The 21,910-nt window shown below is 36.8% G+C and overlaps 1 protein-coding gene across 1 annotated transcript in view; it reads right to left on the bottom strand.

The window, feature by feature from the left end:
* Nucleotides 1-19,750, bottom strand: part of LOC150082099 (uncharacterized) — a 365,646-nt gene extending 345,896 nt beyond the window's left edge. The window contains exon 1 of the mRNA XM_090379102.1: nt 19,477-19,750. Within this exon, the coding sequence (XP_090235228.1) occupies nt 19,477-19,629 (153 nt within the window). The 5' untranslated portion in view covers nt 19,630-19,750. The remainder of the gene's footprint in view (nt 1-19,476) is intronic.
* Between the last annotated feature and the right edge of the window lie 2,160 nt (nt 19,751-21,910).

Below are 21,910 nucleotides of genomic sequence, written 5' to 3'. Positions count from 1 at the left end.
GTAACCGCAATATGTAAAAATACGTTTCTTTGGCTAGATACAAGTTTTAAAATGGTGCAAAATCATCTTGATTATAGATCTAGTTCAAGAGTAGTAGTAGTAGTGGCATGTGATGCAAGAAAGCATATGTATGAGCTTATGCAGCATCAGCCAAAAAAAAAAAAAAAAAAAAACACTCCATTCCCTCCAAATGCCTATCCAATTCCTCCTTAAATTTATTCAACCTATCAACTTCCACGACAGATGGAAGTTTGTTCCAGCAATTAACCACCCGCTGGCTAAAGGCAAATTTACGCACATCTATTCTACATCTGTCTTTTCTTAATTTGAATTTATGCCCCCTTAGGTTCGTAATCTGAACAAGTGGAAGGATCCCATCAGAATTCAGCGTGTTCAACCCATTCAAGGCCTTATACACCTCAATCAGATCACCGTGCATGTGCCTAGTCTCCAGCCACTGCAATTTGCAGAACTTAAGCCTCTCTTGGTAAGAGGATCCCTTCATACCCCTCACCAATCTTGTTGCCCTTCTCTGTACAGGCTCAAGCAAATCTACATCCTTCCTAAAATGAGGCCTCCAGACCTGTACGCAGTACTCAAGGCGTGACCTGACCATTGCCTTATACAGAGGGATAATCACCTCCTTTTCCCTGCTAGAAAAATTCCTATATATCATTGACAAAACCCCATGACCTGCCCTGGCAGCCTGTCTGCATTGCTCAGAAAACTTCATATCTGCCTGCACAATTACTCCCAGGTCTTTTTTCATTTTCTACCACCTTAAGTGTAGTACCACACAGTTGGTACGTTTCTCTGGGGTTACTTCTACCCATATGCAGTACTTTGCATTTGTCAAGGTTAAACTTCAGTTGCCACTTCTTAGCCCATCTGCCCAAATTATCTAGATCCTGTTGCAGTAGCACACTGCCATTACTGTCATTAACAACCCTGCCAATGTTGTATCATCTGCAAACTTCGACACTAAGCCTGATATACCTTCATCAATATCATTGATAAATATACAAAACAACAGTGGATCCAACACCGAACCCTGTGGGACTCCACTAATAACATTAGTCCACGAAGAGCAGCACCCATTGATTACCACCCTCTGTCTTCTCCCACTAAACCATCCTTTTATCCATTGTAGCAACTTACCCTTAATACCATTCTGCTCCAATTTGTACAATAGTCTTCCATGCACAACAGTGTCAAAAGCTTTCTTGAAATCCAAATATATGATATCAAAATTATTTTTTGCAACCAGTTCCTTTGTAACCACATCATAATATCCTATCAAATTTGTCAGACAAGACTTTCCCTTAACAAACTCATGCTGTCTCTGAATTATTGCTGCAGTCTTGTCTAGATGATCCTGCAATGCATCTTTAACCAGTGACTGCATTATTTTACGCGGAACAGAAGTTAAACTAGCTGGTCTGTAATTACTCGTATCACCTTTCGATCCCCCTTAGTGAATTGGGGATACATTTGCACATCTCCAGTCCGTGGGAACCTCCCCTGAGTCCAAGGATACTCTCATAATTATGGCTAAGGGTTTGCTTAGTTGCTTTGCTGTCTCCTTTAATAAAACTGGATAGATCCCATCCACCCCAGGTGCTTTTCTTATGTTTAAGTTCAACAATTTCTCCTCCAATTTGCTCTCAGTTATTACAAAATCATTAAGTATCCTGCTACAATTTGATAACCTTCTGCCATTTCCAAACCTTAATAATTCCTCATGTGTGCATGTAGATGCAAAATACTCAAAAATACTCATTCATTTTGTTTGCTATCTTTGTTTGTTTGAGTTAAGAGCAGTCTCAAATATACATTCACAAGTATATTATGTAAGAGATTTTTTAGTTTTACATGTGTATGTGTGTGTCTACACATGCATATAAAATACCAAATTTTTCCCATCAACAGGTTTCAGACCCATACATTTTCTATACAGTGTGGAAGGATAGATAATGATCAGTGTTAACTCTGAGGAAAGAGTTTTTTTTCCCTACTGAAACAAGAAAATGTTCTGTTTGTAATATTTTTATATAAACTAAATGAAACAGAAATCAAAACACACAAAAATGATACATACAATTTTGTCCAAGGCTGATGTTAAGAGGGATTACAGGAATAAATGATTAAATCTTCAGGGAATTTGATTACATATTGAAAGAAATAAAGTATTATTTATGAAGAAATTCTAGAGTTGAAAGAAAACATTCAATTTCCGGACAATTCTTTTGGCATTTACTTTTATATATAAAAAAAAAAAAAAAAAAAAAAAAAAAACTTTTGATTAAGGTTTATTGTATTTCTAGTCTGACTGACTGCCTTCTGAGAGAGGATTGATAGTCTGCCTACAAGAAAATGGAATGTAGTTCCACGATCTACAAGCAGTAACAAAAGCCAGAACTGGCATGTCCAATGGATGCTTTTGATGAATAGGTAAGCCACATCTACCCAGTTTAGTAGTAGTTTGGTGATGAGAGCTGCTTTGAACTTGTTGAATGAGGGACAAACATGGGTAAGATTGCCAGGGTGGAAGAGAGCAAACTGCATAAAGGAGACATTGCATACTCGCAGTGTAATGATTTTGAGAGCCAGCAGGTAGGATGCAAGAAAAATTGTCTTATTAGTGGAGGGTAGTATGACAACCCATTATTACAATAAAAATGTCAAACCCAGCAGTTGTCTTGCCTTTGGCAAATATGGATAATGCCCATCCACACAATGCCAACTTTACCAGGCATGAATGTCCTCCAACAGAATGCAAGGTCACCTGATCTGTGCCCAGTCAAAGAAGCCTTGAACATGACTGGAAGGAACCTGCCTTCAAATCTGATAACTGCAATTTGAATCCCTCAATTGAGAGAGTAATTGGGATGACACAGAAGACAATAGTTTGACCAAGCACTGACTAGTGTATGCATTTCAAAATGTAGGATCACACCGACATTAAATTTAATTATGTATGTCTGATATATGAAATAAAACTTATTCTAATAATCTATATTTAATCATTTATCAGCAACTATAATTCACCAACAATTTTAGTTAAAATGGGGATTGCTCTTTTGCTATTCTGGTTTCCATTTTCTTGTAGTTTTATGATTTGCTATTAAGTGAAAAGTAGACTAATTTAAATGCTTGAATTCTGATATTTGTGTGGGGCACTCCTAAGTGAACTGTGCATGGGGGTCCCCACAAATCTCTTAACACGGCTGATTGTATAAAAACTGACAAAAATTTTTTTATTCCAAAACAAATATTTTAGAAGAATCACGTAACATATACAAAAAAGACAATGTTAAATTACTATTATAAAACAAAATCTTTCTACAACCAATGAAAGTCAATAAACAAGGACTTTATTATAATACAGAACAAAGTAAATGATAGTTAAAATTCAACTGAATGAAGGCATAAAAGTGATTAACACAAATGCAGAGAATAAATTAAGTGATGAAAATGCAATACATGTCTGGTACTTTTTGGACCAGCATGCTAATTTATAAACTACAAACTAATAAAGGAGCACACTGATCTAAAAGATATTAGACATGTACCACATTTTTGTTGTTGGGTGTTAGATACGTCAACAACTTAGGCCATATTGCACCATATATATTGTCTGTAAATTGTGTGCTCTGTGGTCAATTTGCTGTTTGACAAATAGTTCTATAGTCTTAGAAACATTCATTAGCTTATTTTTAAATTTAGCCAGTGATTTTGCAAATTATTACTTATTATTTGTACCACTATTGTATCAATGTTTTGGCGAATATATCATAACACGTAAGTAGTAATTCAGTGGAATAGTAGATTCTGATTTTGATAAATAAATAGCTTGAAAGTTCTGATCACTTGTTAGGCATATTTTTTTTTTTTTGTTTTTAGCTAAGAAATTTTACTTTTTATTAAGAATACAGCTAATTTAACACTGCGATTGTAACAGGATAGCTTAACATATCTTGAACTTGATAGTGCAAGGTATAATGTAAAACTTGATAGCATAATACATATCACTGCATTTAGGAATCTAGTATTGTCAATTAATTGTATTTAAATGGAAATCATGGCCCAGACTACAGCAGCAAAGCAACACACAAAATAGCAGGAATGCTGTGACTTGGGGGGGGGGATGCGAAGGAGGCGATTCTCATACAAATCATAGCCTAATAAAATGTGAAGTTTGTGCAACGTTTGCCAATCTTTCTGGAACAGGACTTGATACAGCCAAGGGAGATGGGGTGTGTGTGTGTGTGTGCACGCGCGCAAACAAAAAATGTGAAGAAAAATTAGGTGCCAGCTCACAGTTCTGATGGGTGTTTATGAAAGTTTGAAGAATAGGATACATGCCCTCAAGGGAATTAAAATGGGCACCCATCAAACTCTCAGCTGCCCAGTCCAATGCCAGAGCTCACACTTGTGCATCAGGCAACCCCAAAGGTGGTGATTACTAACAGTAACTATTGTCAGGGAATAGAAACATGTGCAAGAAGGATATGTGGAATAGGACCAGGGTATGTCTGCCAGAGGCAAAAGTAGATGACATCGAGCAGATATCTTTTAAGGACAAAATTGCAATATTGTTGATACATTAGCACTAATGATGTCTCCAATTCTGCTCAGACACAATGGGAAGTAAATGTTGAGACCCTTTTCAATCAATTCGACAATAAAGAGAATGTGCAAGGATCATGGGGTAGAATTTTTTACAGCATAGCCTGTGCTTGTTAAGAGGAGACTGTTGCTACAGGGATGGGATACACTTAAATAGAAGGGGGTGCAAGAATATTTGCTGTGCTATCAAGACTGTGATAGGAGAGTCGGGAAACTGCTAGCTTGGGAGGATGCACAGACTAGCAGATTAACTAGAGCTGCAGGCAGAGGTCAAGGCAATTCTTGCACCGATTCTATTGGAAAATGCAGCAGCCTGGAAAGTAAAGTGTTGGGGATTTCTAGCTCTGTTGTGGGTATCATGGAACCAGTGAATATATGGGCTGTGAAAGGGTAACTAAGAGTGAGAACGTGTGCATGTACACTAATACTCTGTGCACTATAAATAAATCTGATGTATTTGAAGTAGTACTAATTAAGTCATCAAATGCAGACATTGTAGGGATAAAGAGACATGGTTTCACTCAGACAAGTGATACTGCATTTGAATATGGGGAGTACAATGTATAGAGGAAGGACAGCCAGTGCAAGAGGGGTAGAAGGTTATGCTTTTAGTTAGGAAACATTAAATCTAATGCAGTGCATCCAGTCAACATGGGTGTCAATGGAGTGTTGAGTCAGTCTGGTGTGTTATAAGCACTGGGAAAACAAAATTCAGAATAGGAGTGTGTTATAGGTCTAATGACAAATAGCCATAAAGAGAAACAGTAGACTAGTAAATCAGAATGTCTTATAATGGGGAATTTTAACTTTCCAGATACGAAATGGAATTTGTGGATTGGTCACTCACACACTAGCAAGACTTTTGTAGACTTCTTGGATAACTGTTTTCTACAGCAGCATGTTAGAGAGTCAATAAGAGGACACAATATTCTCAATTTGGTTATCAGCAGTGATTCTATATGCATTAAGAATCAGCAGGTAAAATACGCACTGGGTGGCAGCGATATTAATTTGGGATTTACTTAAACATGTAACTACCATCTTTAAGCAAATCCCAAGGGTATAGGGGAGGAGTTTTTGCTTTCATAAAGGTGACTACAGTGGTCTCAGACAGAGACCACTGTAATCTGTGTAGTGTCTTAAATTCTATGCAGTGGAACCAACTGATGTTACCAACAAAAAAATTCTAAATGGGAAGCATTGAGAGAAGTAATCTAAGAAGCTACTAAGCTTTTCACACCAACAAAGAAATACTGTTCAAGGCTTAGACCTAAATGGATGCCAGATGAACTGAGACACATAGCAGAAAAAAGTGCATGGGATGCATATAAATTATCAGGTGATATAGAAGCCTATGGTAGATATAAATTAGTCTAATCAAGTCACAAAGGAGGTTAGGCAAGCTAAGGCAGATTATGTGAAGTCTCTGGCAAAGAATGCCAAGAAAAACAGCAAAGATTTCTATGCTTATATTAACAGTAGAAGGAAGGGGTTGAATCACATTAGGCCACTTGATGTCAATGGGTTAACTGCTGAAGACTGTGCAGGTTGCTGACAAAATGAATAGATATTCAACATCTACATTCATACATGAGGAATTCTTTATGGGAGGGGGATGTCAGAAGTTTTATCAAACTCCAACAGTAAGCAAAATGACTGTGCTAACTGAAAGGAAAGTGGAAGAAACTGTTGAAGCTGAACATAACAAAAGGCACCTAAGGTGGATGGGATCTATACAATCACATCAAGGGAGACAGCAAAGGAGGTGGGCAAACCCTTAGCCATAATTATGAGAGTAACATTGGATACAGGGGAGGTGATATGAGTAATTATAGACCTGTCAGCTTAACATCTGTTGCAGAGAAATAATGGAGTCACTATTTAAAGAAGTAATGCAGGACCATCTGGACAGAAATTAAATTATACTGCAGTCACAGCATGGATTTGTTAAAGGGTGGTCTTGTCTAGCCACTCTGATAGGTTACTATGATGTATTGACCAAGGTTATAGTTACAGTAAGCGCCAGTTATAGTGATCACTGGTTATCAGTATCAGCCACTGTAGAGAACCAGACTCCAAAGAACCAACTGAAATCAATAAAATACACTACACTTTTGTTTATTAGAATCAATTTTGAATGCCTCTGTGATATTTTTTTTAAACCACAATTCTAACGATCACAGCCATAAAACAATTTGCAGTTTTAGGTTCATTGGGCCTTTTTGTTTGTACAATCTGTTATAAAGAGGTAGTTACTACAGCTTTAACAGAAGAAGAAATTACCCAGTCTGTTACCGATAATTTTGCCAAGGAGGAGGAAAAGGAAGATGAACCCGAATGAATTCCAGTTACAAAACTCACAAACTCGTGAAGCTATAGCTGTCCAGAGGAGTGAATACAATATTGAAAAATCTATAAACAGACTTTGTAGTGATAATTTAAAGCAATCTAAAATAAGTGACTATTCAAAATTATAATCATATTACAAAGTGTTATATTTAATTATGTTTATTAATTAAGCTACATACATAAGTATAAATTTATTTTCATTTTGCTAACTGTGGATAATATTCTTCTGATTTTCGCGCATCATTTAATTGGTAATAAAGTGCAAATCTGTGCTTTATATCTATTTTTATAGCCTGTGGATGATATTTGCAGTTTTTCGCTTATTAGAATCAAAATTCAGTTTGCAAACATGATCACTATAACCGACCAACATGGGTGCAAACATGATCACTATAACTGGCGCTTACTTTATTTGGATTTCAGGAAGGCTTTCGACCCTGTTGCACATTAGGGTAAAAAAAAAAAAAAAAAAATACTGCAGCCATTATCAACCCACTGCAGGATGGAAGCCTCCTCAACAATTCATGCTGAGAGAAATGGACCATAATCTGCCACGCTGGTCTGGTGCGGGTAGGCAGATCGACCGTATTTAGCAGTCATGGGCTTGAACCCGGTCTATTCAAAGAGCGTGTGCTACTGCACTCTTTCTCCTGACCACTCAGCTACTGAGTCCATCTCTGCACATAAAAGACTACCGTATAAACTGGAGCAATGCCACATTAAGGGCGAGTTACTACTCCGGGTTCTCCGGATCAGTGCTTGGCCCACTGTTGTTTTCAGTATTTAATAATGATATTGATGAAGGTATATCAGGCTTAATGTCAAAGTTTGCAGATGACAGTCATCAGGATGAGCCTGCAACAAGATCTAGGAAAATTGGGTCAATGGGCTGAAAAATGGCAGTTGAAGTTTAACACTGACAAATGCATGGTACTGCATATGGGTAGCAGTAATCTCAGAGAATCAACTGTGTGGAACTAAACTAGGGGTAGTAGATAACGAAAAAGACCTGGGATAACTGTGCAGTCAAGATACGAAATTCTCTAAGCAGTGTAGACACGTTGCAAGGATAGCTCAGGGGTTTTGTCAAGGATATACAGAAACAGGTGCTGAGAAGAGCAACCAGATTGGTGAAGAGAAAAAAGGGCACTCTTACCTAGAAAGGCTTCAGTTATGCAAATTGCAGCATCTGGATACTAGGCAGGTACAGGGTGATCGGATTAAGGTGTTTAAAGCCTTGAATGGATTGAGTAAGCTGAATGTGAATGTCATTCTTCCTCCTGCTGAAACTACACAAGAAGGGCATAAATTTAAATTGAGTAAGGATGGCTGCAGGATAGATGTGTGGAGTTGTTTTCCTTCAGCCAGCAAGTTGATTGTTGGAATAGGTTTCCATCTGCTGTTGTGGAAGTGGATGGTCTGAACGAATTCAAGGAAAAACTAAGCATTCTTGGAGGGCAAGGATGGAAGGTGTGTGTGTGTCTGTCTGTGCGCATGCGTGCGTATGTGTTAAATTAGCATTAGCAGAGGCATTTGATGCAAGAAAGCAAGCTTATGCAGCATCAGCCAAAAAAAATAAATAAATAAGCACTTCCACTTCACCCCTCTGTTCGTTCGAAATACCTGTCCAGCTGAGCCTTAAACTTATTCAGCTTAATGCTATATAAGCTTGCTTTCTTTCATTATTTGAAAATGAAACATGATTCTCATTTTTGGCTTCCTTTTCACAAAATTCCATGTCCAAGAAAATTTCTCTTCCTTAATCTGTACTTTTACTTTTAAAAGTTCTCCACCTTTACTTTTAACTTTCAATATAAATAATTTTTTTTTTTTTTTTTTTTACCAATTTTACTTCAGGGGTGGGGGGGGATTCCATGGTAAACACATAGTACATACCATAGAACACTGGACATTCCATAGTACATGATCACATCCCCCCTTCAGAATCAATAGACCCAACTACAGACTCAATTGTCATTGCACTTACTTCGTGCACTCTGTTCCATGCTAAGGAAATTGGCACAAGCTGTAGTAATCCAAAGGGACTAACATATAGGAAATGTGGGTGTGACAACTCAACCTAAATTGCTGATTGGAGCTTTCCTAAATTGTTGCATACACTTGCTTTCTTGCATCACATGCCACTACTACTATCCTGATGGCACTCCATGTATCACTGTAAGGACTTTCAAGGCTGTGGATCACTGTAATATATCGAATTTTATCCATGGTTGCAAAATGGCTAAGAAACTTATTCAAATCCTGGAAAATTTTCTCAAAAATTACAGTTTCAAAATTTATTATTATTATTAATAGCCATAAGGTGCAAGGAAGCCTGAGGCTTATACTGCACCAGCCAAAAAAAAAAAAAATTGATTTACCCTGTGACCCAGAGAGAAAGAGAGAGAAGTAAAATGAAATCACCAAGAAAAATAATGATATCCAGCTCAGGACCCTGGGTGTGCCAAGCCCATACTCATCAGATGTGAGCCCCTGGGGTTAATCCATCCATATTTTGGTTTGCACTTAAATCTTTATCATACTCAATTCTTTGTGGACAATATGGACTCATTATGCATATACAGTTGTGCCCCCATATCTGCTGATTCAATTAACTGTGGTTAATCACGAAAAAAAAAACGAAAAAAACTTAACACATACTACTCGCGTGTCAAATACGATGCTTCCCTTTATTTTTTACAATGTATGGTTTGGTTACCAACATTATAATGGTTCTTTAAAGATTTAATGGATGCACCATTTTCAAACTTTTGAATAATTTCAACTTTTTGCTTAATTTGAATGCACAACTCTTGCATTTACCTATTATTTTTGCAATTTCTAAACAAAAAAACAAAAATATATATATATATATATTTACTATAAAAGAAAAAAAAAATTCTGATTTCCTGACATAAATAACGAAACAGAATTTGTCCTTTTCCGGCGCGACGGAACACAACAATTGACGCAACGCCAATGACAACTTATAACAGCAGTTCTTGTCATTTATTTATGACTTGCAAAATATCTGTTTATACCTATTCTAGTTATGACATGAATTTTATGATTTCTGGTTGTTTTTTTTTTTTTTTTTTATATAATTTGTAATTTTGAAGTGTCCCAGTAAATCTAGAGTCTGCTGAACTTTATTATTAGCATATTTAATGTTGGTAATGTCTTATACTGTGTGTTTAATTTATCAATTAAACTTTATTATACATATGTATGTACAAGAAAATCACATTATATGTGGAGTCAGAAGTTAGCTTATATCCAAGGTTTCAGCCATCCATGGTAGGTCTTGGAATGTATCCCCCGCAGATATAGGGTTCTTTACTGTATTATAACAGAATCAAAGTTTTCTGTGGCTGAAACACTGACAGCTGATCAGAGCTGGGTTCACTTTTGGCGATTCTATACTTCTACTCTTCATATGATGACAAAGGAAAGGAGTTTTTTTAATCCAGTTACTTAAGAAAAATCAAAATGCCAATTTTTAAGACTACTTGGGGTTTATAAAACTTATATATTCTGGCATAAGTTAACCTTTTAAGAGTGAAAAAAATAGTCAACTTGTATGCTGAGTATAAATCCTAAACTTGAATCAAAGGCAAGATTTTTTTGAATGAGAAAGACACGTATACCAGTTGTTATTTAGTTTTCAGGAGCTTTAGCAACTAAGGCCATATTGATCCAGGGATATGCGGTGGCAATTCCCTGACCTATACGCATCCTCCGTATTTGGTGGTTACAGGCTCGAACCCCGGTCTAATCAAGAAGTGTGTGCTACACACTGCTGCTCCTGCCCACCTGGCTATGGAGGTGCCACATATACCAGTGTATTTACAATTTACTACATACATGTTTTTACACAAATATATGTACAATAAACCCCAGCTATTCGCAGGGGTTACGTTCCTGAGAAATGCCGCGAATACTGAAAACGCAAATTCTGAGTTATGGCTCCCATAGTAATAAAGGGGTTCCGTTCCAAAGTATGAAATATATAAGAAAAACTAGTCTAAAATTTTGTCTACGTATGTATTATATGTATCTTCATAATATGACTATGTACATAGACAGTACATAGCGAAATGCAAGCATATGGCATAGAAATGAAAATAAGAAACAATTTAATATTAAATGTAATATTTATTAGAAATTTCAAACCAGCGCCTTGGCTAGCAAAAAAAACTTATCCCGCCAGTGCTATCAAGTTTCGTTAAAGTGTTGATAAAGGAGTTTTGTCTTTTTACGAATGATGAGTGAACTTAACGGAATTTTATTTTGAGTTCGGTCTTCTATCCACAGATTTAAAGCTTTTTCCATTTTTTCTAATTTAACATCACGAGTTACAGAGCAAATTTTTGAAGCAATTAGCACGTTTTCACGGACACTACGGCGGATTTTTTCTTCCGATTTCTTGATTGATCGTACCATTGACTCATTGATTTTATAATATTTTGCCACTGAGGAAACACTTTCACCATTAGAAATTGTCTAATAACTCAATTTTATTCGCTAATGTCATCACCTTCTTTGATCTTTTCACATTTCTCTTTTTATTCATAGCCATATTTTGAATGGGTTAGAAAGAACTTGTCCACAATAAAGTCACTTTCTTCCGTTAACACACTCGAAAAAGTCTGTTTTACACTGCAAAACGGTAGATTTATCACTTTTGTAAGTATATCATGTTCATGTTGTTGGGTTTTTAGGAGCATTAACAATTAAGGCCATATTGCTCCGGGATATGCGGTGGTCATTCTCTAACCTTTCCGCATTCCCCGTATTTGGTGGTGACGGTAAGCATATCAATTTATAAGCATATAAATTAAAAACAAACAATGAAACTTCCCATGGCAAGCGCATAACACATACTGAACAAGGATTAGCGAGAAACATCCACGCTCGCGATTTTGTCACCCCTCTCCCCCCCAACCCACTGAGTGCTGTTTTGACCGGGGGAAGATAATTTTAGCCACGCACATGTTTATATGGCAGAAAATGTTCACGGCACTTTAAAATTCACATTTTTTTTTAGGTTTCATTTTATATTAAATCAGCGACCGCGAATAGGCGAAAACAGATACCGGGAATAGCGGGGGTTTACTGTATATATATATATATATACACACACACAATGCTGATAACCTTTTAAAACCAACGAACTGGTTCATCTTCAGATGCAACAGTTCACAGAATACATCAGAAACTATGTGTTCACAACTGCTCTGAGACTGTCAATTCCTTATGTGCTTCCCTACAAAGGCAGTGTTTAGAGAGAAAGCTAGCTAACAGTATGATACTTGATACAAAACATGGGTCTATCACATAACGAAAGCCTTCTAGATACACATAATAGCATCAATGAGAGCAATGTCACATTGTCATCTATATCTGTAGAATTTTGTAACCTCTTACATAAGAGTAATTTCTTTACAGTTTATTGTGCAGTATAATATTATCACCAGCCACATGGTGCAATGAAGCCCAAGGCTTATGCTGCATCAGCCAAAAAAAATATATATCCCGAGTCACCCTGAGAGAGTGAGATGCCCAATGTAAACTTTTAAAATATAAAGCAAAAATAATTTTATTAAATATGGCTAGTGATATGTAATTCACATATTGCAATAATACACCATGATTTTGTATATACACCATAATTTTTTGTATGTATAATCGTAATATTCCATTATATTTTGTATGATGAAAACGATGACTATAAAAAAACAGGAGTGACTGGTATGCCTGAATATTAGCATTAGTAGAGGCATTTGATGCAAGAAAGCAAGCTTATGCAGCATCAGCCAAAAAAAATTAAAGTAAAATAAATAAATAAAAAATAACCACTTCCACTTCACCTGTTCGTTCGAAATACCTGTCCAGCTGAGCCTTAAACTTATTTAGGCTATCAACTTCCACGACAAGGGATGGAAGTCTGTTCCACCTACCAACCACCCGCTGGCTAAAGGCAAATTTCCGCACATCTATCCTACATCTGTCTTTCCTCAATTTGAATTTATGCCCTCTCAGGTGATTATTCTGAGCAAGATGAAGAATCCCATCAGCATTGAGCATGCTCAACCCATTCAAGGCTTTGTATACCTCTATCAGATCACCTTGCTGGTGCCTAGTCTCCAGACACTGTAATTCACAAAACTTAAGCCTTTCTTCGTAAGAGTACCCCTTTGTTCCATTCACTAATCTTGTTGCCTTTCTCTGTACTCGTTCCAGCATCTCTACATCCTTCTTGAAATGAGGCCTCCAGGCCTGTATACAGTACTCTAGGCATGGCCTGACCATTGCCTTATACAAGGGAATAATCACCTCCTTATCCCTGCTAGAAAAATTCCTATATATCATTGACAATACACCGTGAGCTACTCTTGCAGCCCATCTGCACTGCTCAGAGAACTTCATATCTGCCTGCACAACACCCACAGGTCCCTTTCATTCTCTACCACTGTCAGTGTAGTACCACAGAGTTGATACGTTGCTCTGGGGTTGCTGTTTCCCATATGTAGTACTTTACATTTGTCAATGTTAAACTTCATTTGCCACCTCTCAGCCCATCTGCTCAACCTTTCCAGATCCTGTTGCAGCAGCATAGTGTCAGTAGTGTCCTTGACAACCCTGCCAACCTTCGTATCGTCTGCAAACTTGGACATTAAGCTTGATATACCATCATCAATATCATTTATAAATACAGAAAACAATAAAAGACCCAATACTGAACCCTGAGGGACTCCACTAATAACATTAGTCCACGATGAGCAGTGTCCATTGATTACCACTCTCTGTCTTCTCCCCCTCAACCACCCCTTTATCCATAGCAGCAATTTGCCTCCAATGCCGCACTGCTCCAATTTGTGCAGCAGTCTTCCATGTGTAACAGTATCAAAAGCCTTTCTAAGATCCAAGTATATAATATCAAAGTTATTCCCTGCATCCAGTTCTTTTGTGACTGCATCATAGTATCCAATCAAATTGGTCAGGCAAGAATTCCCCTTAACAAAACCATGCTGTGTCCGAGCTATAACTGAAGTCTTGTCTAGATGATCCTGCAGTGCTTCTTTAACTAGTGCCTGCATTTTTTCCGGGAACAGAAGTTAAACTCACAGGTCAATAATTACTTGTGTCAGCCTTTGATCCTCCTTTGTGAATTGGGGTCACATTTGCACATGTGCAGTCCATGGGTACCTCCCCCGAGTCCAAGGAAGCTCTCATAATTATGGCTAAGGGTTTGCTTACTTCCTTTGCTGCCTCCTTTAATATAACTGGATAGATCCCATCCACCCCAGGTGCCTTTCTTGTGTTTATCTTCAACAATTTCTCCTCCACTTTACTCTCAGTTATTACAAGATTCTCTAGCTTACTGCCAGAGTTGAATACACCTCTGGCATTCCCCACGCTGAATAAGTCATGTGTGAATGTCGATGCAAAATATTCATTTAGTTTGTTAGCTACATGGGCAGGATCATCGACAGCTGACCCATCGATATCAAGTGGACCAATCTGATTCATCCCCTTCCTTCTACAGTTTACATAAGTAAAGAACTCTTTGCTGTTTTTCTTTCTGTCTCACTGTCTCATAGACGTACTGTTTCTGCTGCATACCTCTTCTACAGATACTTCCATGGGCACTGTTCTTCTGAATTGGCTTCTATAATTCTCTCTCTCTCTCTCTCTTTCAAAACAGTCAGAACACGTGCCGCCACCAGCCAACATCCATTTACTGTCCAACTTCAAACTCACAGAACCAACTTTTCATCTTCCTCGTTTATTCATTCAACTGCTGTTTTCTAGAACAACCATCCTTCATACGTATTTCCTGAAAATTACAGTCTACAGAAGATCAAGTTCAATGTCAACAAATATCTTCTTTCGTCTTCTCAACCTCCAACCCAATAAGTACTATAGGTTCTAATACCTCTCATGTTTGGGGTTTACATAAAAAAAAAAAAATCCCTTATTTTTCCTATCAATTCTATAACTTTTCAGAGTTTAAAAATTCAAGTTATGTTACTAATTTCAATTACTTTCTCCATGTTTGTCAATGCAAACATTTTCGATCCAGCAACTTTCCAGTTCCTTCTGTTTTGTGCAATGGCCATCCATTTACAACCCACAAACCCATGAATTTCATCTGTCCATCTCTGTTGTTGTCTTCTAGCTCCTCTTGGGTACCATTCTGTTATTTTCTTAGTCCACCTGTCATCATGTCTTCAAGCTGTATCCTGCCCATGATCATTTCATTAGTTTTGAAAAGCATGTCCTTTACTTGTGTTTGCTGCCTACTCCATGTGCCTCTCTTCTTATCTAACAGTCTGATTCCCAATATCATTCGTTCCATTCTCTGCTGTGTAGTTCTCAGCTTCTCTTCCATTCTTTTGGTGAGTGCCCAAGTTTCACTTCCATAAGTCATGGTGGGGAGTATACATTAGTTAATTATATTAAGTTTCAGACAAATTGGGATATTGCTCCTCGGTATGTGACTATATTTCCTGAATGCTATCCATCCAAAATTTATTCTTCTCTTGACTTACAGCCATTTATCATTATTACATCCAATGACATGTCCCAGATAAGTATTATTATTATTTTTAGCTACATGGTACAAGGAAGCCCGAGGCTTATGCTAAACCAAACAAAAAAAAAAAAAAAAAAAATTCCCTGAGTTACACTGGGGGAGAGAGAGAGTCAAAAGTAGAAAATAATCATCAAGAAAGAGAAGAATGATGATATCCAGCTCAGGACACTGGGTGTGCCAAGCACCATACTGACCAGATGCAAGCCCCCGGGGCTAATATGACTCCACCTTTTCAATTACTGCTCCTTCAATCATTTCTGTGGCATACTTGTTCATCATTACTTTTGTTTTAGCTAGATTCATCTTTACTCCAAAATCCTTACTGACTCTGCATAACTGATTAAGATTTTCTCTAATTCTTTGGGATCGTGGCTTATGACCACAATGTCATCTGCAAATCGTAAATGGTTTAGGTACTCTCCATTCAAATTGACTTGTTTCTGTGACCAGTTTAATCTGAAAGCTTCCTCAAGGGCAACAGTAAACAACTTCGGAGATATTGTGTCTCCTTCTTTTAAATTTACTACTGTCTTTGTCTAGTCTAATAAAGGAAGTAGCATTCTCATATATTTTCTTCAAAATCATAATATATGGGGTATCTATGCCTTGTCTTTCCAGTGCCCAAAACATTGCCTTATGTTGTATAGAGTCAAATGCTTTTCCATAATCCACAAATGCCAGGCATAATGGTGTTTTATATTCATTTGCTTTCTCCATTAGCTGTGATATTACGTGAAGACGATCCATAGTTGAGAATCCTGTCCTAAAGCCAGCTTGCTCTTTCAGTTGATTCCCCTCAAGTATTCTTTCTAATCTGTTAGTAATGACCCTTGTGAACAACTTCTAGATGTGGGATAACAAGCTAATTGGTCTATAATTTCCAATTTATCTCCTTTCTTATGGAGCAAAACTATGATTGCATTACTCTGCTCTTTAGGAGTCACACATTCTCTAATGCATTTTGTAAAGAGTCTTGCAGTTTTTGTGTCATGTCTCTTCCTCCCAATTCTAACAACTCTACAGTATCTTCATCATCCCCCGCAACTTTCTGATTCTTCAAAGCATGTTCTACCTCATCAGGAAGGATATCAGGTGTGTTGTATGTGTTACTAATTTGCGATCCATCTTTCCCACTTCTGGCATCATTCCCTCGCTCCTTGTATAATTCTCTATAGTAGTCTTCTGCTATTTATAAGTACACCATCGCTATTCTTCAGTTTCAGTATCATTTGTATTTCTGCTCATGGCTGCTGATATAAATCCTTTGTTTTCCCTTAATGCTTGTTCTACTTTTCTTGTGTTAAATTTTCTTATGTCCTCTCTGAGTCTCTTTCTAATGGCTTTGCATAACTCAGTATACCTAATTTTCTCCTTGTCAGTGTTTTTCTTGCTCTTCATTTGTCGCCTTTAGTTCATCATGACAAGTGTTTCTTGACTAATTTTTTCTTCTTTGGATTTCTTTTTACCTATAGGTTTCTTGGCTTTGTCATAACAACCCCCAATATCAAATGGCTAAACATTCAATTACAGCAGGATCCATCTTCAACAAATAGTAGTAGTGGCATGTGATGCAAGAAAGCAAGTGTATGAGCTTATGAAGCATCAGCCAAAAAAAAAAAAAAAACACACCATTCCCTCCAAATGCCTGTCCAGTTCCTCCTTAAATTTATTCAACCTATCAACTTTCACAACAACAGATGGAAGTTTGTTCCAGCAATTAACCACCCGCTGGCTAAAGACAAATTTCCATACATCTATTCTACATCTGTCTTTTCTTAATTTATGCCCCCTTAGGTTCGTAATCTGAACAAGTGGAAGGATCCCATCAGAATTCAGCGTGCTCAATCCATTCAAGGCCTTACACACCTCAATCAGATCACCGCACAGGTGCATAGTCTCCAGCCATGCAATTTGCAGAACTTAAGTCTCTCTTCGTAAGAGGATCCCTTCATTCCCCTCACCAATCTTGTTGCCCTTCTCTGTACACGCTCAAGCAAATCTACATCCTTCCTAAAATGAAGCCTCCAGACCTGTACACAGTACTCAAGGCATGGCCTGACCATTGCCTTATACAGTGGGACAATCAGCTCCTTTTCCCTGCTAGCAAAATTCCTATATATCATTGACAAAACCCCATGACCTACTCTGGGAGCCTGTCTGCACTGCTTAGAAAACTTCATATCTGACTGCACAATTACTCCCAGGTCTTTTTCATTTTCTACCACCTTAAGTGTAGTAACACACAGTTGGTACATTTCTCTGGGGTTACTTCTACCCATATGCAGTACTTTGCATTTGTCAAGGTTAAACTTCAATTGACACTTCTTAGACAATCTGCCCAAATTATCTAGATCCTGTTGCAGTAGCACACTGCCATTACTGTCATTAACAACCCTGCCAACCGTTGTATCATCTGCAAACTTTGACACTAAGCCTGATATACTTTCATCAATATCATTGATAAATATACAAAACAAAAGAGGACCCAACACCGAACCCTGTGAGACTCCACTAATAACATTAGTCCATTAATTACCACCCTCTGTCTTCTCCCACTCAACCATCCTTTTATCCATTGTAGCAACTTACCCTTAATACCATTCTGCTCCAATTTGTACAATAGTTTTCCATGTGCAACAGTATCAAAAGCTTTCCTGAAATCCAAATATATCAACCTATCAACTTATCAAAATTATTTTTTGCATCCAGTTCCTTTGTAATCACATCATAATATCCTGCCATTTTCAATAACTCCTCATATGTGAATGTAGATGTAAAATACTCATTCAGTTTGTTTGTTATCTGAGCAGGATCATCAACAGCCAAACCATCAATATCAAGTGGACCAATCAGATTCATCCCCTTCCTTTTAGAGTTTATATAAGTAAAGAAATCCTTGCTGTTTTTCTTAGCATCTTTGCCAAAGATTTCTTGTAATCTGCCTTCGCCTGCCTAACCTCCTTTGTGACCTGATTACAGACTAGCTTATATCTGCCATAGGCTTCTGAGTCGCTTGATAATTTATATGCATCCCATGCATTTTTATTCTCTGTCACGAGTCTCATTTGATAACCATTTAGGCCTAAACCTTGAACAATATTTCTTAATAGGTATGAAACTTTTAGTAGCATCCACGATCTGTAATAACAAGCATTTCATTAAACTAGGGCACTACAAATTATGAACATCACAAAAACAACATTATACGGTTTTAACTCTTGCAAGTAGTTTACTATGAATTATTAACTTGTCTTTGGTCATTCTCTGTTTGCCAAATGAAAATCTAATGAGACCTTAACTATAAGAAAATTTTAGTCATTCCCTACAAGAAATGGGAAAAAAACTTTTAGCTATATTTCCCTTATAGGAAATTGACTTATTAGACAGGGCCTTTTATTCTAGGAATATCATTCTTGGAATTAAAATCATATACTTTCATAGCAAAAATATTTTATGGAGTGGAAAGAAATGAGAATCAAAAAAGGAAGAGTTAACAAAGGCACCATCTTCGTGTTTTGGTCTTGTTACCTTAGTCATTTTATTACATCTATAAAATATACGAAGTTATTACACATATGCATTAGCAGCACAAAATAATTGATCATCACCACTGTATGTAATTTCAAATGCATAACTTCGCAAACGCCAGTTACTACATATGCATAATCTTATGCATGTGTATTAAAATGCTTTCATCGCCAAATTTTATTCTTTTCGTTTAAGTTAACAACATAAAGGTCAACATTAATATGCAATTATGAAATGGGACAAAATGTATTAACTAGATTAGGGTTAAATGCCACGTAGACCAGCATATGCCATGGCAGTCATATTTCGAAACAACTGTAAAGTCTAAGGCAAAAAGTTCATGCTTATAAATAATATATACATTACATTACCTTCTGCAAGTGATTTTCGATAACCTGCACAATCTGTGATGCATGTTTGATGTTATCTTCGGCTAACATCGTTAACATATTAATCAGAGGCTTACTATTTCCGTTGAGATCAGCCAGAGATGACCTGTATTCTTCGCATATTTCGTCTTCCATAATTCCTTTACAAAATATATTACGGTTTGCTTTAAAGATTAAGTCCAAAATGTAGAAATATATTACACTAACTAAAAGCTACTAACAATTAAGTGAAAATATTTTACAAATACTCTACAAATTTTCCCCATTTTTTTAACGGAACTTTAACTTAACAGTCTATAAGCATGGCGAAGATACAAAGAGACTCGAGCAACCATAATTCCCTTAAGAACGATTATATGTTCACTGTGATTGGGTAGGAAAACGGGAAAATCTTGCAGTCGTTAGATCTGCGCCAATTAACAGCGATGTATCATGAGAAGAATCAGTCTTCACATTCTTTTCTTTGATTGGATGAGGCATAATATTCCACCATGACGTTTTATTCAAGACCAATGAAAACTAAGAATATATATAGACATGCGCATTTCTAGGAACGCAATATCACAACTGGTTATTAGAAAGCTTTTGATATTAGTAGATGATGTAATTTGTTTCTATCAAAAAATACATTTAGTGAGGCTTACGTTATTCTTATTTTTTACCGAACATATCCAGAAACAAAATGCTTTGAGAGTAAAGACTACAGGAAAAAACCATGTACTATTCTTTATTTCAAGGAATAGAATTTTTAAAAAATAATTAAATAGGTGAACTAAAGAATTTATTTAATTAATAATCAAATTAAATTACAAACAAAAGTAATATATTATAATATTAACTATAAAATAAAGATGGAATTAGGCAGCCGTTTACTGAAGGATTTAAATTGCTTAGTTTATTACAATGGGCTTAATTAACACTCGCAGTAAAAAATCACTTAGCCTTCAAAAGGAGTTAAATTTTAACTATTATACAGATTAGGGGATCATTTAGAATGTTAATTCAACTACCCATGTGTAATTTGTCCTTAAATTGCGTGTGCTCTGTGGTCGATTTGCCTGCTTTTCCGGACAAAAAAAAAAAAAAAACAGACTTTAAGGGGGAAAACCTTGCTATCTACGCCTGAGTCCGACTAAATCAGCCACGAAGTGAACAAAGCCCATAAAAGTTCCAGGCGTCATCAACGGGATTCGAAGCGGTGCCTTTCCACCCGGTGTGGGGAGGACATTGACGATACCACTGTGCTACACGCACAGACACAACGAGTTGCCCTGGATATTGCAAATTTATGAAGAAATAATATCACAAAAAGATTATTTTGATTATTATTTAAACGATGCCGCAATCGCCAGATTAACTATTTGGATAAACTCTGCGTACACCCGCTCGTAATGTTATCATGCTTTTAGTGCTCTTTTCCCTGGTTCCATGACGAAAACCTGTGAAGAGGGGGGGCAAGCTGTTTATACAATGCTTTCTCCCTTAAAATGCTCTTTGGAGTCAATTCTTCCGAAAGCGGTATAACAGGAGATGATAAACTGTATTAACATCGCCAAACGTTTAATCTACCAGTTGCACTAATTTTGAATAAATGAGTTTTAAAAATTGTGCAATAATAATATTATCTTTGCCATATTATTATTGCACTACTTTCGAATAAATTCCAAGAGCAACTCGTTGTTAAGGCAATGTTTTTTCTGCTATGAGCATTAAGACTATTGCATTAACTAGGCATTTAAATCCAACTAGCTGCAAACAACAAACTCCTAAAATTTCAATAATATCAAATAGCATTAGTATTATAGACGGTAATTGTTAAATTTTGATCCAAAAGTAATAGACTTTATATAAAAACGCAAAAATTATATAACAGAAAGTGATCCTCTTATTTTCACTTTTCATTGTATCCAGAAATGTAAAAAAAAAAAAAAAAAATACAATTCATTATACATTTATTAAATATCAACGCCTCAACAGTGAGAAGGTTGGTTACAACAGTGCTCAACCTAGCCTACCACCAGATCTGCCACTGCAGTGGTACCGTAGACTTTTTAAGAGTACAGTAAGGCCCATTCGCCCTTTTGAAACTGCATGATATTTTAACATTAGCATATGTTGCAAGAAAGCAAGCTTATATAGCATCAGCCAAAATAAATAAAAACCCCTTCCCATTTCACCCATCCATTCAATCCAAACGTTTGTCTCGTTCTGCTTTCAACTTATTTTTACCACTTCAGGTCACCTAAGGGGACATTACAGAGAGAGACCTGATATTACAAAACTGCTTTAGCCACCTACTTCCCTGTCTACATTCCGGTGGACAGGGAAGTAGGGGGCTAAAGTACTTTTGTAATATCATGCTAGTGTCCCACAGGTATATCTGTCAACTAAAATGCGTTTCAGTCAACCATGGTTC

Source organism: Mastigoproctus giganteus, chromosome 8 (assembly GCF_048544385.1).
Source record: "Mastigoproctus giganteus isolate SK-2022 chromosome 8, ASM4854438v1, whole genome shotgun sequence".
Taxonomy (NCBI): Eukaryota; Metazoa; Arthropoda; class Arachnida; order Uropygi; family Thelyphonidae; genus Mastigoproctus; species Mastigoproctus giganteus.
Note: the sequence above shows the minus strand (reverse complement) of the source record. Positions and strands in the feature narration are given on the sequence as shown.